The 23,017-nt window shown below is 59.2% G+C and overlaps 8 protein-coding genes across 9 annotated transcripts; 2 read left to right on the plus strand and 6 right to left on the minus strand.

The window, feature by feature from the left end:
- Window position 1: 1 nt before the first annotated feature.
- On the minus strand, window positions 2-2,307 carry GGTG_06189 (hypothetical protein). The gene has a single exon (XM_009224003.1). The coding sequence runs from the start codon at window positions 1,820-1,822 to the stop codon at window positions 458-460; it is 1,365 nt and encodes a 454-aa protein (XP_009222267.1). The 5' UTR covers window positions 1,823-2,307; the 3' UTR covers window positions 2-457.
- A 185-nt stretch (window positions 2,308-2,492) lies between these two features.
- Window positions 2,493-5,746, plus strand: GGTG_06190 (DNA polymerase beta). The gene has a single exon (XM_009224004.1). It carries the CDS (start codon window positions 2,882-2,884, stop codon window positions 4,679-4,681), a length of 1,800 nt encoding a protein of 599 aa, XP_009222268.1. The 5' UTR covers window positions 2,493-2,881; the 3' UTR covers window positions 4,682-5,746.
- GGTG_06191 lies at window positions 4,864-6,632 on the minus strand. 2 transcript variants are annotated; one of them, XM_009224006.1, is made up of 4 exons: window positions 5,766-6,632; window positions 5,410-5,668; window positions 5,148-5,287; window positions 4,864-5,065 (listed from the first exon to the last, which is right to left on the minus strand). In XM_009224006.1, exons 2-4 carry the CDS (start codon window positions 5,641-5,643, stop codon window positions 4,987-4,989), a joined length of 453 nt encoding a protein of 150 aa, XP_009222270.1. In that variant the 5' UTR covers window positions 5,644-5,668; window positions 5,766-6,632; the 3' UTR covers window positions 4,864-4,986. The 2 variants fall into 2 exon arrangements, with proteins under 2 accessions (XP_009222270.1, XP_009222269.1); XM_009224005.1 differs by having other exon boundaries at window positions 5,410-6,632.
- On the minus strand, window positions 6,522-8,980 carry GGTG_06192 (hypothetical protein). Its single transcript, XM_009224007.1, has one exon. The coding sequence runs from the start codon at window positions 8,434-8,436 to the stop codon at window positions 6,742-6,744; it is 1,695 nt and encodes a 564-aa protein (XP_009222271.1). The 5' UTR covers window positions 8,437-8,980; the 3' UTR covers window positions 6,522-6,741.
- A 39-nt stretch (window positions 8,981-9,019) lies between these two features.
- On the minus strand, window positions 9,020-9,852 carry GGTG_06193 (hypothetical protein; the record flags this gene model as incomplete). Its single annotated transcript, XM_009224008.1, has 3 exons — window positions 9,020-9,075; window positions 9,203-9,366; window positions 9,446-9,852. The coding sequence occupies 3 exons, from the start codon at window positions 9,850-9,852 to the stop codon at window positions 9,020-9,022; spliced, it is 627 nt and encodes a 208-aa protein (XP_009222272.1).
- Window positions 9,853-9,943: 91 nt separating this feature from the next.
- On the plus strand, window positions 9,944-15,884 carry GGTG_06194 (protein transporter sec73). Its single transcript, XM_009224009.1, has 2 exons — window positions 9,944-10,738; window positions 10,864-15,884. The coding sequence occupies exons 1-2, from the start codon at window positions 10,294-10,296 to the stop codon at window positions 14,949-14,951; spliced, it is 4,533 nt and encodes a 1,510-aa protein (XP_009222273.1). The 5' UTR covers window positions 9,944-10,293; the 3' UTR covers window positions 14,952-15,884.
- On the minus strand, window positions 15,264-18,959 carry GGTG_06195 (hypothetical protein). Its single transcript, XM_009224010.1, has 2 exons — window positions 17,619-18,959; window positions 15,264-17,455 (listed from the first exon to the last, which is right to left on the minus strand). The coding sequence occupies exons 1-2, from the start codon at window positions 18,410-18,412 to the stop codon at window positions 16,204-16,206; spliced, it is 2,046 nt and encodes a 681-aa protein (XP_009222274.1). The 5' UTR covers window positions 18,413-18,959; the 3' UTR covers window positions 15,264-16,203.
- On the minus strand, window positions 18,885-22,185 carry GGTG_06196 (hypothetical protein). The gene is made up of 3 exons (XM_009224011.1): window positions 20,886-22,185; window positions 19,611-20,753; window positions 18,885-19,423 (listed from the first exon to the last, which is right to left on the minus strand). Exons 1-2 carry the CDS (start codon window positions 21,097-21,099, stop codon window positions 19,696-19,698), a joined length of 1,272 nt encoding a protein of 423 aa, XP_009222275.1. The 5' UTR covers window positions 21,100-22,185; the 3' UTR covers window positions 18,885-19,423; window positions 19,611-19,695.
- Between the last annotated feature and the right edge of the window lie 832 nt (window positions 22,186-23,017).

Here is a 23,017-nt window from a genome sequence, read left to right on the forward strand (position 1 = left end):
CCTGCTTGCGCAGCCGGGCGACTGAACGACGAACGACCCGAGCCTCCCTCGCTTTGCCATGCTTGTTCCGTCCAGCAGCCCTACCTACCTGACGAGATGTACCTATACCATGGACGTAACCCATACACTGGCCCCCTGACAGTCGTTGACGCCTTACCTCTTCCGGGTTGTTTCGTCACGGCAAAGCGGAGCGTCTTTTTTTTTTCTTTCCTTATTGGTGGCGACATATATATCAAAAAAGATGACACCCCCGCGCCGCCCGACCCGACCCTTTGCCACACCCGACCTGTTCTATCCACGCGAATAAGAAGAAAAAAAATGAAAGAGGATGAGAATAAAAACAAGCAAATGGGGGCGTGATTGTGAAGGAGGAGGATGAATTAACGGAATCTAAACTTTTATCTCAGGGGAGCAGGTGAAACAAGGGGATGTGGAGGACGAGCGCTCTCTTCTCTTTTCATACATCCTCAAACTCGATGTCGTCGTCGCTCTCCTCGCCGGCAGCGACCGCGACCGGGGGCGGCGAGGGCACCTCGACCTTGACCCTCTTGACGGGGCGGCCGTCGGACCCCGGCGTGCCGAGGCCGTGCGGGGAGGTGGTGCCCGAGGCCGGCCCGCTCGAGGCGTCGCGTTTCAGCGACGACTTGCCGAGCGGCGACGGCGCGACGGCGGCAGCGGCGGGCGCCCCCAGGGCGGTGGGCGCGGTGCTGGCCGGGGTGCCGCCGGCCGAGTTGTTTGTGCTTGTGACGACGTCCTCAAACATGTCGTCCTCGTCGTCCTCGTCGTCGTCTTCGTCTTCCTCCTCGAGCGCGGCCTGGCGGGCGGCCTCGGCCTCCTGCTCGCGCTTGAGCTTGGCGAACAGGTCGTCGATTTCGGCATGGTCCTTTGAGGAGTCGTCGTCGTTCTTGTTGTTGCTAGCGTCGGCGGCCGAACCCGCCGCGGCGGGCGCGATGATGCCGCGCTTGGCCGGGTCCAGCTCGTAGGCGTCGCCCGTGACGGTGCTCTCGGCGATCCAGGAGGGGAGGGCGTTGCGCAGGGCGTGCTCCTCCTTGCGGAGCCGCTCGGCCTCGAGCTCCTCCGCCGACGGCCCGCCGGCCGTCAGGTTGACCGTGACCGACTTGGGCCCCAGGTTCGTGAGGCCCTTGACGGCGCCCGGCCGGTGGTTGGCCTCGACCGCCACGCTGCTGACGACCTGGTGCAGCGCGTCGCGCTCCACGGGGCGGGCCTGCTGGATGGCGATCTCGAAGTTGTTGTCCGGCACGATGACGTTGTCTATACGGGGCAACAGGTCCGTGATGAAGCGGAACTGCGTGTTCATGCGCGTCGACTGCTTGTGGCCGCCCGTCTTGCCCTCCGGGTCGTGGCGCAGGACCGAGTTGCAGACCTGGCAGAGGAAGCCGCGGGAGCTGGGGTTGTCGAGCACCTCCATTGATGAGTATTCCTTCATGCACCCGGCGCGCTCGCAAAAGTACTCCTTGCGCTCGTTGACGGGCACCGTCACACCCTGCATCTCCTTGTCGATCTTGTAGACGCGCCACTTGATGGCGTCGATGGCCTGGCGGTAGTCGATGTAGTAGTACATGCGGTTGACGGGCCGCTGCGAGCCCTCTTTAAGCTCGGGCCTCGTCTGCACCTGGATGAACCTGTCCTCCCTGAGTCGACCGCAGAGCTTGTGCAGGTCCTTGGTGTTCATGTTCATGAGATACGCCAGGTCGTCATCGCGCAAGGCCGAGTGCAGCACCAGCGCATCGATCACCAGCGCGTGCTTTGTTTCGTAGAAGGCGCGCACGACCGAGCGCACCAGCGTCTTTGCGAGATCCATCGCGGCGGGCGGGCAGGACGCGACCAGGGACGACGGGCGGGTTTCTCGTGAACGGCAGGCCCACGCGGTCGCAGCGAGGCACCAGGCCGACGGGGCCCCTCGGACGGCGACGGTAGTCCGACGGGAAGGGTGACGAGACGGGGCGCGATGTTCGTCGAGGGCAGGGCGATGGATGAAGCGGCCTTGGCCAGCCGTAGCACCTGGGCGAGTGCTACCTCGAAAGGGCCAGCGCAGTCATTGTTCAGCCCCAGGATGGGAAGCGCCGCGGGATGGGCGGTGTCGCAGACGTGTGCTTCAGCGGTGCGATCGGTATTCGGTTCGGGTTCGAGTTCTAGTTCGAGTTCTCGGGTTGGATCAGATGTCCGGTACCAGCAGCGGTGGTTGGTGCCGGCGATGGAAAAAGTGCGATGGGGAAAATCTTGGATTGCGATCGTGAAGCCTGCTAAGGCTGCTGCTTCTCGCGTTTACTTGCAAACACTTTGAGCTTTCTTCGCTGTCTGCTTCCGGTATTGGTGATTAGTCAGGTGTCAAATGTGGGGCGCATGGGGTCTGCAAGCTGGTTGCGGAAACCTAACCCGATCCACTTCTCTCCGCGACGCTAATGCGCGTGTGCGCAATGCGACTTGTGGTGGGGCTTCCGGTTTCCCACGTGCTTCCCTCCTCCAACGCAAAACAGAACGACCAAGATTCTGCCATCCCATCTAATTGTGGAAAGTCTTCGCAGAAGCCCACCTTGCCGGACTCTGATAGACACTCGCTAGGACGCTGTGTCAATCTAGGTATAAAAGGCTTATTGCATCGCGAAGCCCATCATCCTGATCCCCCACCATCGCCTTGTTATCTACATATATACCAAGCAACACACTTTTGGAACGGCAGACAGGCATTACATCATCATCTTTTGCCAACAACCGCGCCTACTAGTTGCAGTACCAACTGGATCCCGGGCTTAAGATGCCGCCATCACCATCTGTCACGTCAGCCAAGTTTCTAACAAGTCAGCCTTATTCCTAACGCATAAGAGCTTACGTGATCCCCTTGGAGTTGAAGACATCTGCCATGTCTCCGCCATTCCCAGTCATATATCTCCTCTCAACACACCTCAACACCGATAGGCTGCGCGCCCTCGAGGCGCAGATAACAACAATAACTTACAACGCTCAAGAAGCCGAGGTTGTGCTGGGGAACATCAGCAAGAAGCAACGGGCCATGTTCGAGCTCCGCCGCCTCGGTCTATGGACCAGCGAAGTTCCCACGTCTAACGTCGCGACAGAGCCTCCCAAAAAAAGGCCGAGGCATACATCATCAGCAAACAACAACGATGAGGCCTGGTTGTTAGGCTCGCAGCCGGTGGGAACAGATAATCAGGGTATCCGCGGCACTGTACCCGGCTCAGGCAAGGTGACTGTCGTGAAGCTTACGTGGTTTACCGAATCCACCAAACTCGGACAAGTGTTGCCCTTTGGCGACCATCTCCTCTACGAAGGAATCAAACTCGCTGGGAGCTACGAAGTCAACGACCCCCGCTCCCCTCCTTCAAATCTCCCACCTATACCTCAGCGATCCCGATCGGGCGTTGTGGGAGCATCGAGCCAGCAACCCACAGCCAAGACATCGACAGCCACACATCGCTCATCCCAGGTACCGAGCCTTTTGCGCCAGAGCACCTCGGAACACGAGGCCGCTCGGCACATGCCTACCATGCCCGACTTCCTGCGCACTGTTTACTCGTGCCAGCGACCAACGCCCATACATCCTCCCAATGAGGCCTTCATAAACCAGCTCGCGAAGATCAAGACCACACGGCTTCTAGCCGGTGACAGAATTGGCGTCCGCGCGTATTCCAGCGCAATGGCCAGTCTTGCGGCATACCCATACGTCTTGGCATCTCCTGAAGAGGTTGATAGACTCCCTAACTGCGGCCCCAAATTCGCCGTCTTGTTCCAGGAGTTCCAGCGCCAGGGAGGGGTCATCAGAGAGGCTCAGGAGGCCGAGCTGGACCCGAAGCTCTCGGTCATAAAGAATTTCTACGATGTGTGGGGAGTCGGAGATGTTACTGCCAAGAAATGGTACGACAATGGTTGGAGGGACCTGGACGACGTCGTTGAATACGGCTGGGAGACACTCACTCGGGACCAGCAGATCGGCGTAAAGTTCTACGACGAGTTCCTGCTCAAGATCCCACGCGATGAGGTGGAGAAAATAGCAGATACCATACTCGAACATGCAAATCGACTCAGGAACGGGTTTCAGATGGTCATCGTTGGTGGATACCGCCGAGGCAACAAAGAGAGCGGCGACGTCGACATCATGCTCAGCCATCCTGACGAGAACGCCACTCGCAACCTCGTGACCCATCTTGTCGTTGCTCTCGAGGGCAGCAACTACATCACGCACACACTCGTGCTGAGTACCAAGAACTCGGAGCGCGGGCAGGTCACGCTGAGCTGGAAGGGCGAGGTGAACAAGGTGCCCGGGTCCGGGTACTGCACGCTGGACAAGGCCCTGGTCGTCTGGCAAGACCCTAGCTGGGCGGCCGGCGGCAACAACACCGAGAAGAACCCGAACCCGCACCGGCGAGTCGACATCGTCGTGACGCCCTGGAAAACGGCCGGCTGCGCGTTGCTGGGCTGGACCAGCGGCACGACGTTCCAGCGCGACCTGCGCAACTACTGCAAGCGCGAGCGTGGGCTCAAGTTCGACAGCAGCGGCATCCGCAGCCGCACGAGCGGGCGCTGGCTCGACCTGGAGAGCGGCGAGGACGGCTCGCCGGCCCCGGACATGCTGACGGCCGAGAAGAGGGTTTTTGCCGGTCTCGAGCTGGAGTGGCTCTCTCCGGAAGAGCGGTGCACTGGATGATGCATAAACAGGTAGCTAACCAAGCGCGACTGTGAGATACAGGTCTGAAAACTATATCGGCTGGCAAAGAATAGCCCCTGAAGCACATTTTCTCGGGACAAGAACCCCAGGCAGGGGATACGAGAAAACACCAAGGGATGCAGATGACGAGGAGTAACGCGCAGAACACTAGCTTGGGAGCCTTGCAGCACTGAAATATGTTTTCGTCATTTTAATGGGAGTTTCTAGTCTAGCGTACTGGTACAGCGGCCGTTCTCCTCCTTGTCCCTCCCATCACCGGCACATCACACAACACCATGAAATGATTACCTGGTCATGGCCCAGCCGGTGTAGCCAGCCATGACGATGAGAGGGTAGGCGGTGAGGTAGTGGCCCAAGATGCCGCTTCAAATAAATGGTCAGCGGGTTCTACCCCTAATGTTTGCCGGCATGGGCAGGCTGGCTGGCCAAAGATGGGTCGACTTACGTTGTGCGTGCCTTGGGGCCGCCGGCGCTGTACATCTTGGCGTAGAGCAGGCGGGAGAAGACCCAGGCGGCACCGAGAGAGGCGCTGGCGAGGGGAGTCCTCAGCCCCGAAATGAGGAGGGCGCCGAGGAAGGAGGTGTGCTACGGGCGGTGAGAGAAAGGGTGTGTCAACAAGCTATTTCCTCCTACATAGGGGACACCAACACGCAACCCACCATGATATTCTTGATGAACATGAAATAAAATAAAAAAAAGGCACTCACGTTCTCGGTAAAGTTTGCGTGGGCGCGCTGGGCGCAGTTGAACGCATACGCGTTGGGGTCCTTGTCGGCGAGGGCCTTGTCGGCGTACGAGACGGGGTACGCGAGGCCCGACTTCTTGCGGGCGCTGACGGTGAACAAGCCGTGGATGAAGCTGAGGAAGAAGGACGAGGACGCGACCATGAGCACGTAGCCGTACTCGGCCGGCAGGTTGAGGCTGACGATGCTTCCCGACATGTTTGCGGTGGTGGGGTGGGAGGGACTGCGGTGATGTTTTTGGTGATTGAGTGTTGTGTCTTGTTATTTTCGAATTTGAAAGGAGTCCGAGCGAGCAAAAAGAAGGGTGAGACTGTACTTACTCAAACAAAGGTGGTGGGTGACGGTGACAATCTGTTATTTGTATGAATCGCCGGCTAACAAAAATGCGGCCGAGATTCCGGATAAGAAAAAGGCTGGTTGGTACTGACTACGGCTGACCGAAAACGGTACCTGGTACCCGTCCCGAGGTGGGAAAACAGGGTAGAAAATAGCAGAACTTGGTTGAACGGGATTGAACGCCGGGGTGGATTACAAAACAACACGTTTCCTCCCCCTACCTAGTCCGTTCCCAGCGCATAGGCTCCTTTGCCTCTTTTTTTTTTTTCTCCCCTATTTTAACGGACCCGAAACGACGCGTGGGCGACGGGCAATCTGTTAACGCCGGCCCCGACACGGCGTCTGAGAGATGGAGGTCAAGGCACGCACAGCTCGCACTGGCTGGCCCCTTCTCCCCTCACCAAAACCCAAGAAAGGGATAGGATGGTCTCTGCGGCTCCCCCCGTGCAGGTATACCACCGCCAGATGGTTGCGACACCACTACCACATGGACTTGGCCACCGTGGACCACCGAGGGAGGTCGGCACATCGGGTCGCCCCTTGCGTTAGCTCCAAGATAGTCTGAGCTAGGGAAACAGAGGTTTCTGACACCCCACTCCCGGCCTAATTGAGGCTCCGGCTCCATCGGAAAGTCGCCGAGTTCCGAATCCCACCCCTGACTGAGCAGGATAAGACGGAATTCTAGCAGTTCGTCGCATAATACAACAAACTAAAAATTCCTAGTATAAAACTAGGTAGACAGATACCTGGGTAGGTACGACAACGACGCTACCTTGGCTGAATGAAATCACCAAGGATCCTACTCAATTAACGCCCAATCCGTCCTGCAATGCCGTGATATACAATGATGAACCTGAACCTGAGCCTGCCCTCGCCGATAATCATGATGTAAGGTGTGACAATGAATGCATCGGCGCGTGTTCTGTATGTGCGTGCCGTGTAACAAAAAGCTTTCGACGCTCAGCGCCGCCGCCTGCGCTTCCTCAGTTCCTCCCACTCGTCAGCCTCATCTTCGTCGTCCACCGACGCCGCCAGCGGCGCCGAGGTTTCTGCAGTCTTGCCGTCCACCGACTTTTCGATCCCGTTGTTGCCCAGCAAAAAGTCGGCGTAGTACTTGAGCGCGTGGAACATCTCCTCGCCCGTCGGCACGATCTCCTCGGGAGGGAGCAGGAAGCCGTAGATGCCGCGGTCCCGCAGCTTGATCTGGTAGCTGAACTTGGCGCGCATCTCGTGGTAGAACCAGTCGATGGCCGACCCGCCTCCCGACTCCATCCGCCGCACCGAGGAGCCCCGCAGCGAGCCCATGGCGCCCTGGCAGGCCGAGAAGACGTTATACAACTCGCCGCTCGACAGCCGGACCGCCTTGGCGATGCCGATGGCGAGCTCCTCGAGGTTCTCGAGATTCGGTGGCTCCGAGTCGCATGTGTACGAGTAAGGGTACAGAATCTCTTGCGAGAACGAGTGGAGGTCGATGAGCCCGACAAAGTTGGTGCCGTTCTGCTCTGCCTGCGACTTGGCCCAGTCCGAGAGCTGCCGGGCCTCAACCGCCTGGAACGGCTGCTCGCCGCCGTAGCTTTCCGAGCATGGCTCGGGCAGGTTTCTATCCCACTCGAAGCCGAAGGCGCGGTCAAGATCGAGGCCACGGCAGAAGCTCAGGGGAGTGTCCTGCCTGGTCTTCCTCCAAAGCCGATCGACGGCCCACGTGTATTCGTAGCCGTCAGGGTTGAGCACTGGGATGAAGACTGCCGTGTAGTTGTCAAGGAATCGAGTCAGGACCGAGTCTTGGCCGTACGAGGATATCAGGGACCACGCGAGATAGTTAACCGCCGCGGTACCAATCCACTCCCGCGCGTGCAGGCCGCCATTGACCACGAGCGTCTTCTTGGGGGTTGCGTTCTCGCTGCCGGGCGGCGCGGGCTTGCCCACGCGTAACGCCAGAATCTCCCTCCCCTCGAAGGACTTGCCGATCACTTCGAGCGTCACTATGCCCGGGAACATGGACGCGACAAGGCGCATCCAATGGTATATGACGGTGAGGGGCTGGTAGTCGTGGAAGAAAACATTGTCGAACCCGGTGGTGTGCGTAAGCACCGAGGGGGCCAGGCGCCTGTCCGAGTCAAGTCGCGCGCTGGCGCTGCCGCCGTCGCGAGCGGCATCAGGCGTGGCGCGGCCGCCACCGTATGTGGCCAAGACGGCGGCGGGGAGGTCTGGGATCAGAGTTGAGAAGGCCGACTGGAGCGATGCGGGAAGTAGGCTGAGCAATGACGAGACGTCTTTCTTGTGCAGGCGGATGTCGACGTTATTCCGCGTCGAGGCCCAGACATCGAGGAAGAGGCGGTCGGCGGCGTCGGCGAGAGCGCCCTCCTCGTCGTGGCTCGACACGTTGAATCGGATCACCGTCTCCTTGTCGTAGCGCGGATTGAGGGCGCCCATGCCCCTGGGAGGGGCCGACTTGCGCTTCGCCGAGGCTGGACGGCCAAAAACCATTTCGACGACATTGTCTCGCAACCACGTCACCAAGGGGAAGAGCCCGCGGGAGGCATTCTGCGCGTGGGGAGGCGGCGGCCGCACGCCTGCGGCAGGCACCGTGGGAGAGAGGACTAGGAGAACGAGACCGAGGAGCAGCGACAACAAAGCATATCGTCTCGACAGCATCTTGGGATCGAGATGGGCGCGATTCACATGCAGCCAGCGAGCGGTTGAGCCAGCCACCAAGGCCAGGCTCCAAGGGAGCGTCTAGACTCGAGCCAAGGGCGAAGGCAACCCTCGACGGGTTCGAGGGTTGCAGATCAAAGCGCCAGCTCGAGAGGAGGGATTTGGTACAGGCGGGATCCTAAAGGAGTGAGGGGCAAAAGAAAAGGAAACGATACAGTGGTGGCCGATGGAGTTGGAAAGCAAGGATGGCGGAGACGAATGAAGCTGGGGCTGTCGTGTCGCTGAGACTTTGTGAATGCAGCCTTCATGTGCACAACTTCGGTGTCTTGGCCGCTCGATCAGAGAGCGGGGAACTCTAGATCCGAGCTCGGGCGCGAATTGGCTGGGAAAATCAATCTCAGCAATCTTAGGCCTGGAAGGAGAGACTGGCCGCGCGCGTGTTTGCCGGCCGAACCTGCTTCTTGGTCCCACCACTCAGACTCGCCACTTTGCAGGGGCGCTGCACAGCCATGAGGATCCCTGGAGGATGACGCCTCGCAGGTCTAGGTAGAGGGAAATGAGTTAGCAGGTGTGCTGGCAGCCACTAAGGAACCAGGCAAGGCCATTCGATCCAGCGCAGTGTCCTAGAGGTCCCAGGGACTAGAATTGTCAGCGGCATGGGACTTTTCTTCCCCGTGTTTTTGTGCTATTCCTTTTCCCGTTGTTATCTTATACCTCTTCCCGTTCTTATTCCTGTTCCTGAGAGTGGCTAGCCCACCGCACTAACAGTTCTGATCCCTGGGACTTGCGCAACGGGTGAACGGTTGCTTGTGCAGAGCCGCTGTGGCAAGAAATGCTGAATAAAGCTCGAGTCCTTGGGACGGCCCCATGGCCGCTCGAGCGTACCTGCCGTCTTTGATGCGGTCAGAGACGAACGTGAATGGTGGGATCCTGTGGGATCCTGTGGGATCAGAATTCAAACTCGGAATCAACAAAGGCTAATAGATCAAGCGCCTATGGGGGTAGTTACAGCACGATAGCGTGGAAATCAACATGAAGCCTATAACAGTATCCCGAGAGAGAGATGTCAGATTTGCCATTAGAGGGAGTCGTGGAAGCCTTCAAGCCGGTCTCCCACTCGCCTCCCGCGCCTCTCTGGCCAGCCTCGAACGGCCCCTGAGTGCGGTAGGCTCGCAGCCCGCCCACCTGCATTTCCGGTGCCAACGTTGGATTCAATTGGTGTCCGGCGCACTGGGCTGCTGGCGGTGGCCTAGAGCCCCACCAGGCAATAGCTGCAGGTGGTGCGAGCCAATCATAGAGCCAGCACAGCGGTGCGTCCCCCCAGCGAGATTCTGGACCTGGAGCCCCCTGCCTAATCCGTGCGCGCTTGCCTCCTTTCATCCTTGTGTTGGTCCCGCTTGGGTCCCCGCTGACCATCTCACTGGAGGGACGGCCTGGAGTCGACAGCCTCCGAACATGCCAACCTCGTCGTTGACGCCCGCCGCGTTTTTTTTTTCCTTCCCTAGCCCACCTCCTTTTTGTGCCGACCCAAGACAACCAGCAACCTGCTTCCGATAGTTGGCTGCGTATCTTGTCAGCCGGGCCCCCTCGTTCAATTGCAATTTCACGACCGGCTTTTGTTTTTGTCCTTCTATCATTTTCTATTGTTGTTGTTTTTCTCCGGTCTCACTGCGACCACCTGCGCTTCCCGCTCACATCCGAGTCAGCGATTGAGTCCTTGGCCCTTCGCTCCCACCCAACCAGCAAGTGATGCCATCTTGAACAGGGCCTGAGCAACACCATTGAGTCGCAGCCCGGGCGACTGCCATGCCCCTTTCGTCGCTCCCCGTCTGAGCATGGTCGCAAGCACCCACCGTTATGCCCTTCCTTCGCCGACCAGGCGTCATGGCTAGCGAGTCGGACATGCGCCGCCGCACCAATTCGCAGGAGGTGCCGCTCCCCGATGTCCTTCCCAGCACCAGCAAACATCTCCAACCGCCGCAGGAGAACCCAGTGGTAGTGCAACCCGCCGCCAACCCACCAGACCTCTCCGATGCCGCCCCATCCGGCCCTGATGCCCCCAGCGCCAGCGATCCCGCGCCTCCCGGCCTGACGCCTGCCGACCGCCCCTCCGCCGATGAGCCCGGACCTCGAGTCTCCTCCCTCCAGCTGCCGATTCGTGCCCAATCGCCTCCATTGCCTGACGAAACCAAATACCGCCGCTTCTCCATGTTGCGCTTTCGCAATGCCTCCGACTCCCAGTTGTCCATCAGAGCTAAGCAGCAGTCCGAGACGCCGCCGCCTCTCCCACCTCTCCCTGACAGTAGGCAGCCCTCATTTCCAGCCAACTCCCTTGCCTGGCGCCACCTCTGGCATCCGTCTCTAGACCTGTCTCGCGCTTATTTTATGCTCGCTTATCTCTTGTTGTCTCATTCTAACCCGTCGCAGCACCTTCTATCATCACGACTGCCCCGACCCCTGATTTGAGCGCGAACCCGAAAAAGCCTCCTCGGATGAAGCTGCCATTCGGACTTGGAGACCGGGACGAGTCCAGCGGACAGAATGGCATTCCGCCCATTTCCAAGAGGGATCGCAGAAAGACGATGAACTTGGATATCATGTCCGGCAGCCGCCAGGCCGTTACCTTCGAAGACCCCCGGCACCATAGCATGGGCCAGATACCACCCGCGTATGGCGAGGAATCCGAAGGGAGCGGTCTTGCACTGCCTTTTAACAATCGCCTATCCGAGTCTTCGAGGTCTGACGGCAGCTTTGGAGACCACCGGGTGTACGGCAGCACGACGACCACGACGCACACTGTCCACACGACTACCACCTTCTTTCGCCTACCGCGCCGCAAGCAGAAGCAGCCCGAGCCCATGTTCCCCATTGCTCACCTGCAGAAGGGAGGAGATTCTCAGGTGCACATGCATGGCGTTGGCTCTAACACGTCGCTTTCCGCCCGGACACCGGAGCGGGCAAGTACGTCGAGCAGGATAACCGGGAACGAGACGCCCACTCCGTCAAGGCCCTCTTCGTCCAGGCGCGACGGCAGCGCGACCTCCCCTAGTCCGTCTCCCGCTGTGGCCTTTATGAGCAGGCAGAGCGTATCCCCTGCGACGGCCCTCTTCAGGCCCGAGTCCAGGAACTCGGGCCAGTCTTCCCCGTCTTGGGGATTGTCTCATCTGCGAGGTAGGTCCTCGACCATGAGCTCATTGGGGAGGAAATCCATGGATGACCGGCTTGCAGCGCCACCGTCCCGCACGTCAGCCTCGATCGGTAGGAAGAGTTTTGGGGACCTGCTGGGACTCAGCAAAATTCGGCACACCAACGGAGGGCGCCCAGGGACCCTAACGCCAGCCACCCCCGGCTCGAGCGCCTCCAAGAACAACTCGTTACAGCTCGCGCGCGACAGCGTTATCCTTCCCGAGCGCCGCGACGATGATACCCCCGCCAAGTATCTGGCAAGGCTGGAAGAGGTCGTCAGCCGGAGTGTCATCGCCAGCGCTCTGTCCAAAAATGCGGACCAGTTCTCCCAGGCTGTTTTGAGGAGCTACATGCGTGGCTTTCGCTTCTTTGGAGACCCGATGGACATGTCTATCCGCAAACTTCTCATGGAGGCGGAGCTTCCCAAGGAGACGCAGCAAATCGACCGGTGCCTGCAGGCGTTCGCGAACCGGTACCACGAGTGCAACCCCGGCATTTACGCCGACCCGGATCAGGCCTACTTCATCGCCTTCTCGCTCCTCATCTTGCACACCGATGTCTTCAACAAGAATAACAAGTACAAGATGCAGAAGACGGACTATCTCAAAAACACGCGCGGCGAGGGCATCTTTGATGATATTCTCGAGTGCTTTTACGACAACATCTCCTACACGCCCTTCATCCACGTCGAAGACGACCTAGACATCAACGGAGAGCGCATTATTGCACACAAGTCCAAGAAGAAGACATTCATCCTGGGCGGCAATCCTGACCCGGCAAAGCGGGTGGCCAAGGAGCCTATCGATCCCTACACGCTGATCATCGACAACAAGCTCGATATACTGCGGCCCAACCTCAAAGATGTGATGCACCTCGAGGACACGTACAGCTACATCGGCGTCGAACAGACGCTCAATCTCCAGGAGCTGCACAAGACCTTCTTTAAAACGGGTGTGCTCCAGATTGTGTCGGCAAGGTCTCGCCCAGACGCTTTCATGTCGGAGAAGACAGCGACGAACCCACAAGAGGCCCAGGCGGGAATTGTGGATATCAAGATCACCAAGGTCGGGCTGTTGTGGAGGAAGGACGTGAAGAAGAAGAAGACGCGATCGCCATGGCAGGAGTGGGGTGCAATCCTCACGGGTGCGCAGCTCTACTTCTTCCGGAACACGTCTTGGGTAAAGAATCTGATGCATCAATACGACACCCACATCAAGAACGGCCACGACGGAATCCCCGTCATCTTTCATCCGCCCCTAGACCAGTTCAAGCCCGACGGCCTGATGTCCACCGACGGCGCTGTCGCTCTGCTAGACTCGTCTTACAAGAAGCACAAGAACGCCTTTGTCTATGTCAAGCATGGTGGCTCCGAGGAGGTGCTCCTGGCGGATAACGAAGAGGAGCTCAATGACTGGCTAGCAAAGCTGAATTACGCAGCCGCGTTCAGGACCTCGGGCGTGCGCATGCGTGGCGTGGTTGGTGGCAGCTACGACGGCCAGACTCGCAGGGCAATGAGGAGGCTCGAGTCGGAGTCGTCTCAGTCGGTCCAGACCCCGACCGGCGAGGTCACCATCTCCAGGAGCCGGATCGACCAAAAGATGGCGCAGGACATCCTAGAGGCGCGGCGGGAGGTCATGTCACAGAGGATAGCCGACGCCAACGAGAGGATCCAGGCCGAGGAGTCCAAACTGGAGGACCAGCTGAGAAACGCCAGGCACCTACAGCTCCTGGCGCCCGTTCAGCCCAAGACCAGGGACCAGATACTCGTGGCCGCGGCGCGTATAGCGGCACAGCTCAAATGGACGCGCATGGAGATGTGGAGGCTCAAGTGCCATCGCGACATTCTCTTGATGGATCTGGAAGAGGAGCGGCTGCAGCTTGACCTCATATCATCACCACATCTACACCCCAACAGCTCGCCCGAGAAGACGGGGCCTGGGCGGGATGAAGCCAGGAACAGCATGTCGACCATAGTGCAACAAAGCCCAAAGGCTGCCGACCAGGCCCCCCGAAGGCTGTCGGCTCCAGCTCTGGACGAGCCCATCGACTCTCCCGAGACGGACGTATTCCAGACTCCGCCAACGAGCGCCCCAGGGCATCAAGGACATCACAGACAGCACAGCTCGTGGGATCTCCCTCCGCGTGGCCTCGAGGCTCTCCGCCTGCGAAAGGCGTCAATATCTAGCGCCATATCTGCCATATCGGCGGCCGCGTCACCTCCCAGGAAGATTCCCAGCTCCCAGTCAACCCCAGCTATCGCATCGGCGTCAAACCCGGCCCAGCCCACGGAGGAACACAGCGATGAGCTTGACGCAGCCGAAAGGGATTTGCTGGAGCAGGCAGGCCTTATTGATGCCGAGCAGGCGCGAGCAGCCGAGGCCAAATCAGCAGCCGCTATCCTGATGGATGGCGGTGAGGGCCGAGAACGCCATGAGGGCACCTCATATGGCTCATCTGCCGACAAACAAGACCGTAGCAAGATACGCCGCAGTCTGCAGCGGACGCTTCGCGAGAGTGCCGGCCATTTGTCGCACCATAGGAGCACTCGCAAAGGCAAGGAGCCTGCATCCGGTGCCTATGCAGACGAGGAGCCGGCTCGGGAAACGGATGTCCTGACGCGCGGCTCGGGGTCGTTTGTGGTCCATGGAAAGAAGGCTTCGGTCATCAGCTTTGGCGGCGAGTTGCAGGCCATGACGCCTGATCAGCGCATCCGGAACCGGAAATCACAGCAGTCTGGGGCGCCTCGCGACGATGCCGCCTCGCCGCCGGCCGGGGACGGAGAGCCTCCCGCGGCCGACTATCAAGCAGTCCTGGAATCCCCCAAGGACCCCGAACGCCGAGAGTCGGCCGCAAGCGCCAGCACCGCTACAGCAAGGAGCTTCCGGGAGCTGCATAGGAAATACTCGTCTGTTCAGGTATACAAGTCTGGCCCCAACCTGCCACTCCCAGATGAGGACAGCGACGCGGCCGTGAGCTTCTCAGAAGGGCGCAGGACCCCACTTCCCCCAATCGAGCACGACTCGGACGAGGAGGCCTGGGCTCTCAGTCAGGAATCGCCGAGACCTAGGCAGGGGTCTGGACAGGCGTCATCAGGTGTCTTGAGAAAAGCGGCCGACAGTGATGACAGCGGCGACGATGATGAGGAGAGGGGCAGCAGCTTTCTCAGCCCGCCAGATAGCGCCGGCGCACACTCGCGGTACCTGACGCCCGAGCCGTCTTCATCACGACCGGGGTCTCGATCGAGCAACGCGAGTGGGGATGAAAGGGAAGCTGAGCATGCCGACAGGCAAATTCAAAGCCCACCACCGATCCAGGTCGTCAGCGCCTGAGCTCTACACCTCCTCCTACGCCAAGAATCGTCCATCGAGCCCTATCTGTGAATACCAATAGACAGAAACAAGGGGCAGAACATAAAAACGCAGAACGAAACCAAGGAAAAAGGAAAATAAAAGAAAAAACACTCACAGCGACCGGGCGAAATCTGGGCTCTAGGCCCTCAGCGGGCACTCACTGCATTTCCTTATCTTGTGTATCAGTAGACGTGGGCGTCGAGGCCCTGCAGAGGTGCAACTTGGCCGACTCAAGCCCTCTTGACAGCGTGACGGAGAGTGCCTTGATGATGGCCGCTGCCGATTATTCTCTTTCATTTTCCTTTATTCGTTCCCCTCCTGAATTTTACGCTTCCTTGCTTCTGTTTTTTTTTATTCTTTTAGTTACGTGTTTTAACTCTTACAAACCCTTGACGCGTAACTCGCGCGGGTTTGTGCTTTCCTCCTTCCATTTTTTTATTTGTTTATCATCACCCCTTCTTCTTTTCTGTCTACTTTTCCACGTCTCCTCCCTCTCTTCATCTCTCATGGGACTGGCCTCAAGCTCCAGCGGTGACACTAGGGGTGATCTGCGCCCACTTCAGGTGGTGATCCCCAACTCCCTTCCTTTCTTTTCCCACCGCCTCGAGCTTTCTGGTTTCTTTTCTTTCCCCTCATGACGGATGGATGGAATGGCATGGTTGTTTTGTCGGCGCGAAAAGGGGACAATAGGGGTTTTCTTTGCTTGTTTTTGTTATTGTTTTGTCCAACTATTTTCCGATAGACACACATTGTTCAACTCGGAATAACAGCACAGCACAGTCGGGTGCCTTCTCCTTTCTCACTTGAAGCTCCTCGAATATCGCTTACACCAAAACTGAACCAACCAACAAAAAAAAAATCGAGCTGACGCATAATCCAGTTGTATCAACTCATGAGCCACACTGCGTGAGACGATCATGGCTGCTGTTTTATGCAATCTCTACAGGTGATGGTTTGTTTTCGTCCACCTGGTGGCCAGGGCGGTAAATGTCGTGACATGTTTTTGTTTCCACTTAGACCAAAACTCTAGTTTTACATGTTTTCCCCCAGGCGTCAACCCATCCGTCAGCAATCTGCATGGGTCGCATTCGTGCAACGAGGAGCTCCCTTCCCTCGAGCAGCGAAGCGTCCCCACAAGTCCGCCCTATCCAAAAACAAGAAACAAGGGAGGCATCTCGCGGGGCATACCTATGTATGGACGCCTGTGATCCATTCATTCCGTTCCCCCCTTTCATTTCTTCCCCTTCTTCTTCTTCTTGGCCCCCGCCCCGCCCGCAGGCGCCTTTTCAACCTTGACGGCCCCGGCCCCGCCGACGAGCTCGAGCGTCTCCTCCTCCTTGACGATGCCGCCCTGTGTTGCCTCGGCCGCCTTCTTCTTTCCCTTCTTACCCTTGGGCCGGTACGTGCTCCGGTCGCGCAGCGGCAGCCACCGCTCCGGGTCTGGCTTCTTCTCCAGGTCGTAGTCCTTGGGCAGCTTGGCTCGGCTACGCCGCGGCTTCTTCGCCGGCGCCGCACCATCCGCCGGTGCCGCCGCCCCGCGCTTCCTACTTCCAGTGGCAGTGGCCGCGGTTGATGAAGGAAGAGAGGCCACGCCGGCATCAAGGAGGGCGCTCACGTCGACGCCCGCCGTCAGCTTCTCGACGGGGGTCAGGTCGGCCATGTAAGGCTGCGCGCGGGATGGGTCGCTCGTGGCGAAGCTTGCCACGAGACCTGCTTCGGCAAGGCGGTCACGCTGCTCCTCGCATAATCGGGAGAAAGCCGCGCCCGCCGTGGAGAGGTCTGACGAGTCTTGAGAGTGCAATAGCTCGATACCAGCCTGGCGTAGCAACGACAGCGCACTGCCGTCGCGGAGGTCACTGCCCCCTGCGGCAGACTGTTGCTGCCAGTGCATGGCGGCCCTTGACAGCTCGGCGCGGACGGCAGCATGGCGGCCCTGGAGGCGATAGAGAGCGACAGCGAGGGCGACAAGGCCGGGGGAGAAGCGGGTGTCGGCATGGTCTGGCGTTGTGGCAGCTTCCAAACGCCTGAAGAGGGCCTCCAGCAGAGACAGGGCTGGTGCTGGGTTTTCTGTTTGGATGTAGAGCTGTATGATGGTGAGCAAGAGGCCGATATCGTCTGGGCGCGACTCGAGTAGCGGCAATATGCTCCTGAGGGCTTCCTTTCCGGTCTGAAGGTGCGACACAGCAGCGGCGTGCAACACGCCCAAGTTGCTGGCCTCACGCGACGTGTCGGGTGCTGATGAGGCGTCTTCCCTGGCCAGACCTGTCCTCGCCCTGGAACGGACGCCACTGAATTTTTGGCATTGCAACTCAATGACCTCCTTGTTCCGCCTGAGAACTGCAGCTTGGTATTCAAACGGCCTGCTGTTATCTGTGGGTGGCTTGATCGACTCGGCTATGCGGGCAGTCATGTATGGGTTGGACCCCTGCTCTTGTGCCAGAGAGTTGTTTTGTGCAACCCACTTTGTGGAGTGGTCGGATATGCTGGAGAGCGCACAAACAAGAAGAAACGGTCAGCGACTTGGTTGGTGCAGTGGCCAGCATGAGAGTCTCTCCAGGACCACGGGGTCAGGCAAGGGGCGAGAGGCAAGGGGCAAGGGGCAAGGGGCAAGGGGCAAGGGGCAAGGGGCAAGGGGCAAACACCTACTCTGATATGCTGATGGAGTTTTGTAACTGGGCACCCTCGTCCAGCTTCCCCTGCCTTATCAGGACATAGGCGTGCTGGACAAGGATTGGGATGAGCTCGACCTGCCTCTCCTCGTAGTTCAGATCTTCCGAGGCCTCGCACAGGGCCTTGGCCCTCTTCAATAGCACCTCGGCTTTCTGCAGTTCGCCGCGGGCGACGCAGCCACATGCGGCGTTGTAGGCGGTCTCAAAGGCCTCCATGTCCTGCCTCGAGGGCTGGCGCTCCGACTCGGAAAGGTGGTGGGCGGCACCGGCCCACTCGATCTGGGCGGCAGTGGCCAGCATGTTGATGCGCAGGTCACCCTCCTCGTTGATGCGGCCCTCGCGCGAGACGGTGTCGAGCAGCTCGCGGTAGGCCCTGGCGGCGTCTGTGAAGCGCTCGGCGCGGTAGGCAACCTGGGCGCTCACATGGCGGGCGCCGCGGGTGGCGGCCGAGGCTGGTGTCTTGGCACAGAAGTCATGACAGACGGCGGCGGCAGCATCGAGGTTGCCGGTCTTGTAGAGGGCATATGCGTTCTCTAGGGCGCAGTCCTGGGCAAGGCGATCGCCCCCGTCGCTGATGGCACGCAGGGCGTCGTCGTAGCGGTCGAGCTTGACGAGGGCGACGACCTTTGTGTGCTGGGCGGCGTGCAGGTCCGGGCCGGCTGAGGGAGAGGAGCGGATGGCGTCGTTTGCCAGCCTGAGGGCCTCGGCGTGGTCCTCAATGTCGGTGCCTCGGAGGAGGGAGTTGAGGGCCGAGATGGCGGGGTCCGCCATTTTGGAGGACGATCAGGTCTGTGCCGCAGCGCTTGGGGGGGTGTTCGGTGTCTAGCTGGCAGGTGGTCGTGTTGGAGCTGGGGGAACGTCAATTGCGTCCGGACTCTGGGGCGGACGAGGGAAGGTGGTGCAGTGTGAGGGCGAGACGAGAGTGGAAGAGAGGGTGCGAGAGAGTGTGAGTGTGGGTGTGGGAGCGTTTGTGCCCACTGCTAGGTGCTTGCTGCTTGCTGCTGCTCGCTTGTTTGCAAAAAAAGAAAAAAGAAAAAAAGACCAGCATACCTACTGTGCACACAGTCCACGCTTCGGCAGGGAAGGCCAGTCTAACCGCAATGGACCAGCACGGCCAGAAAAAAAGGCCTTCCTGCGGCTGCCACTGCGCTGGAGCAAAATGTGACTCTCGTGAGGGGCTACGCTGGCTGCTGTGTGGGGCAGAATTGTGCGGCGTCAAAAAATATTTTTATGTGGATATGAGGTCACTCTCTGTGTTCATGGCCAGAACCGTGGCTCGTGTCTCTCTGCTTTGCCTTTGTTGACGGTGTTCAATCTCTCGTCTCTGGCAAACGGCCGTCCTGTCCTCTAAGCCGCAGGCCCGTCCGTGCAGACAGCATCGAGGCCGAGACCGAGGCTGGGCCAATAATCCGTGGGCGGTGGTCGTTCCTCGAAAGCAAAAGCAAAATCCAGGTTTCTCCTCACTCGCCCACCGTTGTTGACCAGGGCAGCTCGCGTGAGACCCTGGGCAGTGGCCCCTCCCACTGGCGCCGTTGCACGCCCAGACCCACCCAGCCACAGGCTGTATCCGTGCTTGTTTACAAAGAGAGATGAAGAAAAAAAAAAGAAAAATCTGACCCGACCAGCAGCCTGGCGTCGGTTTTCTAGTCCCACCCACCGCAAATTTTGCATTGACAGACTTTTTTTTCTGGGATTTGTCTCTGTTTTCTCGTTTTTTTTTTTTCTTCTTGTCTTAGACTTTTGTTCTTTTTTTTTCTTAGTCTGTGGCAGTTCGTTGAATGCCTGTCATGGTTAGCTCCAATTTCGGGATGCGAAAACTGGCATCTAGGTGGTCTCGGCCGTGTCCTCGTCGGGAGTTGGTGAGTGTGGGGTGGTGGTTGGTGGACGCCGAGGAAAAACAAGTCTTCGTGTTCGTGCTGTAGGTGTGGCTTTTGGGAATGGGTTCCTTTTGGGAATGGGTTCGGCTTACTCGTGGGTTTTATGCCGGCGCCCTGCTTCTATCCCCCAGCCTCAATCAGCCTAAAATTCCATGGGCGCCGCAATGCCAAAACATGTCACCGCCTGCTGAACAGCCCCCAGAAACCACTGTTCTTGGCCCTTGAGCCTGGCGGGGTCCTGTAAGGTTTCAGCGGGTAGGTCGGCGGCACGTTATATTCGGAGCCTTCGCCCGAGCCCGACTCAGCAGCGCTGGACCCGTGCACCCTCTGCAGCCGTCGCCGCTCGGGTATCTCCCCGAGCTTGGTGCTGACCGACGAGACAGTCATCATGGACATCCTGTTGGCCACGCTCCTCGAGAACCGGTGACTTCGAAACGGGCTCCTGGGCCTAAGGGGAAAGGGGTCCTCCAGGTCGGCCTTTCTGTCGCGCTTTTTATCGTCACCGTGGTCGCTGCTGGTGCTGATGTTGATCCCGGGGCTAGTGCCAGTGCCAGTTCTGGTGCTGTCTCTGTTGCTGCCGCTGCTGCTGACGGTCGGGTCGTGGGCGTCGCTGACGCCGGTGGGGACTGTTGTGGTTGCGGCGGTGTTGGTGGCCCCGGCGCCGGTGCCGCCGTCAGTAGCGGTGCTGTTGTTCCTGCCGCCGACTGCGTGGCTGTCTGTGAAGCCACTACTGCTTCCAGTGCTGCCGCCACCTGGGGCGGTTGCAGTGCTGCTTGATGTGACGCTTTTCGACAGCTTCCTGCTGTCCCTCTTTGGCTCGCTTGATCTGTGGGCCTTTTTGGAAGCAGCAACAGCCTCCTTGGACACCTTCCGCGACGACCTCTTGCCCGGGTCCTTTCGCGTCTTTGTGGGCGGCGGCTTAGTGGGCGAGTGCGGGGCGATTGATGTGCCCGCATCCGACGCCGAAGCCCGGCGCCGTCGATGTCCGTCGGCCGACGTCGACGACGACGACGCGACCCCGCTAGATGATGCCAAGGACCGCCGCGAGGGTGCACTCGCGAGTCTGTGCGAGAGCTGGTCGATGGCGTTGACGGCGTCGATACGCGACGAGTTAGACAGTCGCTTAAGCGCGTCATAAGGCAGCATCGCGTCATCATGCTTGCCCATATGGAGAAGATCGACCAGGGCGGCGTTGAGCTTCTTGAGCGTCCGTCGCAGGACGGACTTGGCCTTGTCTGCAACCCGGCTCGGAGCGGACGGGGAGTCAGTGACGGCTTCGTCGTCGTCGGAGCGGGCTTGCTGTCTGCGAGAAAGACAGGGGCCGGCTGCATTGGGCATTGGGCCGCATTGAGGAGGGGCACACTCACCGTCACCGCGCGCGAGGCGCCTGCCGCTCTCGCTCAGCCGAGAGGCATATCGCCGTTCGATCTTGTCGCGATCCGACTTGAGAGACTTCTGGAGGAGCGAAGCCGCGTCCGACTCGGGTCTTGTCTCGTCCGTGCGGCGCCTGAAGACCTCCAGGAGCTGGAGACAATTGCCGTAGGTTTCCAAGAGCTTTCTGATGCTGTCGCCGAACCGCATGCTTATAAAGACTTGGTAAAAGGCGGGCCGTTGGAGGAAACGACTGCGAGAGACGTTTCCTATCCGGCTCTGGGTCCGGGGTCTTGGTGTCTGTTGCCTGTCTTGCCTTGTCCGTCTCTGTCTCGCGATTCTTGGGGGAGCAATGTGTGTCTTCCTTTTGCTGCCCTCGGCCAGGTCCGTCTCTTGAAGCGAGGCTGGCTTTGGGCTGGAACCCAGACCGCGTTGGGAGGCGTGCGGGGCAACGCACCACCGCCATCGCAAGCCAGCCGCACAAGGTCTTGGCGCTCCCTCGGCCAATCCAGGAACGCCCCCTCGCGCCCCCCTCGCGCCGTCCTGACCTCCTTAGGCTCCGGCGCCAATTCCGCGGCCACGAGATGTCATTTCCTCAGGCATCACCTAACGCTTTGCGCCGCACCCCTTATTCGCCGCATGGACCCTGATGATCGTTGCCTTTCTATTGGAACGCCGGTGAAGCAGGCCGACGTGCGAAACCAGTGGCCCCCCTCCCGCCTTGCTGTCAGCTTTTCGTCTGCCACGCTGCACATACTACGCCCCATGCTGGTACGTCACTCCTGATCACCCACCCGCGACACGTGTGCTGTCTGGCCCGCTCGAGGGGCCGTGACCGCGTCCGCCTTGGTTCTGGCATCTTTGTCTTTCCAGGCGGTGAGTGACTGCTTTCAGATCTGGGAAGGACCCCGCCAAGACGGCTTGTCAACGGCCGTTGACCAATACGGTGGCTGGTGCTGAGGAACAGGCGAGAAATGCGCCACATGTATGACACCCGATCGTGGCTAAGATCTGGTGGTTAGCTTCCCCGCCTTGCCGAGCTCGGTGACTCTGTGACGGACTAGCTTCCCCGCACGTCACCAGCGCCGAGAGAACTCCCCATGTTCTCGCAACGCCGCGCCTTGGAGCCTTGGAGGGACGTAAATGTATCATTCTTAGAGTCCTTGCTTGCTAGCCTGCCTGCCTGTCTGTTATAATACAGTGGCGTGGTCCTTCAAAGGCGAACACGTGGGGTGCTTGCTGCATGTTCCTGGTGATGTTCCGACTTTGAACAGGCGCAGAAATCCCAGAGGAGGGATAAGCCGGAGGCGCTCCAGGCGGCAAACCTCTAAGCCGCATCCATCACGGGGGTTGCGGACGGAATCAAATCGGAAAAATCGCCATTTTCGCTCAATCACACCCAAAAGCGGGTATTCGAGGCCACATCATCCACATGGCGTTGTCGCATGCGGGTGCATGTGGGGGTCACGGTTGTAGGTATACGGAGAAAGTTGGGCAGACGAGAGACGATGGAGCAAAGGAAGAGCCGCACAGCCATCCCAAGCCCATGAAAGAATTGCGTCGCCATCGCATGGGGAGACATGTTGGCGTATCGGGCTGACAATCGAGAGTGAAATATTTCCAGAGTCACTACGTTGGCACGGCTGAGATGGCGTGAAGGTACATCAAAGTCAAAAAGCACATGCTGTTGTCCTTCTGCCGCCCTTCTGCGGGGGTTGACGAGGCAGCACTCTCGTCCAACCACGAGGCATTGTAACGTCATGTGCTACATTCCCGTCTCCCTCTTCTTGTCCCGTTTCTTGTCCCCAATCCTTTTTCTGGTCACGATGTTACTAGTAGAAGATTGGGGCGAGATAGGAGGCAGCCTGTACCTACCCAAACAAGGTACGCATCCATCAATCCATGCCGGGGGGGCTGCTGATTTTACTTGCACGCATGGACAGAGCAACGTCTCCAGCCACCGTCCGTTCGGGGTTCGAACACAGGGGGCGTTCCTGTGTGTGTCCTTCCGATTGGCTGTGCTGGACAAGTTGGCCTGCAGCATCCTTCGCCCTCTATGCGCGCGCAGGTTTTGGGAGAGCACGAGAGCCGTTGGGGTCCCTCGTACAGATCTCCGACCCTGTCGCAT

This window comes from Gaeumannomyces tritici (assembly GCF_000145635.1).
Source record: "Gaeumannomyces tritici R3-111a-1 unplaced genomic scaffold supercont2.3, whole genome shotgun sequence".
Classification (NCBI taxonomy): domain Eukaryota; kingdom Fungi; phylum Ascomycota; class Sordariomycetes; order Magnaporthales; family Magnaporthaceae; genus Gaeumannomyces; species Gaeumannomyces tritici.

What these genes read in the sequence shown, in the direction of transcription:
- GGTG_06196 (XM_009224011.1), bottom strand. Translation starts at nt 21,099, where the DNA reads ATGCGGTTCGGCGACAGCATCAGAAAGCTCTTGGAAACCTACGGCAAT. An exon ending in GCGCCTCGCGCGCGGTGACG is followed by an intron (nt 20,754 to 20,885) that starts GTGAGTGTGCCC and finishes GCCGGGTTGCAG; the next exon opens with ACAAGGCCAAGTCCGTCCTG.
- GGTG_06194 (XM_009224009.1), top strand. Translation starts at nt 10,294, where the DNA reads ATGCCCTTCCTTCGCCGACCAGGCGTCATGGCTAGCGAGTCGGACATG. An exon ending in TCTCCCACCTCTCCCTGACA is followed by an intron (nt 10,739 to 10,863) that starts GTAGGCAGCCCT and finishes AACCCGTCGCAG; the next exon opens with CACCTTCTATCATCACGACT.
- GGTG_06192 (XM_009224007.1), bottom strand. Translation starts at nt 8,436, where the DNA reads ATGCTGTCGAGACGATATGCTTTGTTGTCGCTGCTCCTCGGTCTCGTT.
- GGTG_06191 (XM_009224006.1), bottom strand. Translation starts at nt 5,643, where the DNA reads ATGTCGGGAAGCATCGTCAGCCTCAACCTGCCGGCCGAGTACGGCTAC. An exon ending in ACGCAAACTTTACCGAGAAC is followed by an intron (nt 5,288 to 5,409) that starts GTGAGTGCCTTT and finishes CACCGCCCGTAG; the next exon opens with CACACCTCCTTCCTCGGCGC. An exon ending in GGCCCCAAGGCACGCACAAC is followed by an intron (nt 5,066 to 5,147) that starts GTAAGTCGACCC and finishes ATTTATTTGAAG; the next exon opens with CGGCATCTTGGGCCACTACC.
- GGTG_06189 (XM_009224003.1), bottom strand. Translation starts at nt 1,822, where the DNA reads ATGGATCTCGCAAAGACGCTGGTGCGCTCGGTCGTGCGCGCCTTCTAC.
- GGTG_06195 (XM_009224010.1), bottom strand. Translation starts at nt 18,412, where the DNA reads ATGGCGGACCCCGCCATCTCGGCCCTCAACTCCCTCCTCCGAGGCACC. An exon ending in AACTCCATCAGCATATCAGA is followed by an intron (nt 17,456 to 17,618) that starts GTAGGTGTTTGC and finishes TGCGCTCTCCAG; the next exon opens with CATATCCGACCACTCCACAA.
- GGTG_06190 (XM_009224004.1), top strand. Translation starts at nt 2,882, where the DNA reads ATGTCTCCGCCATTCCCAGTCATATATCTCCTCTCAACACACCTCAAC.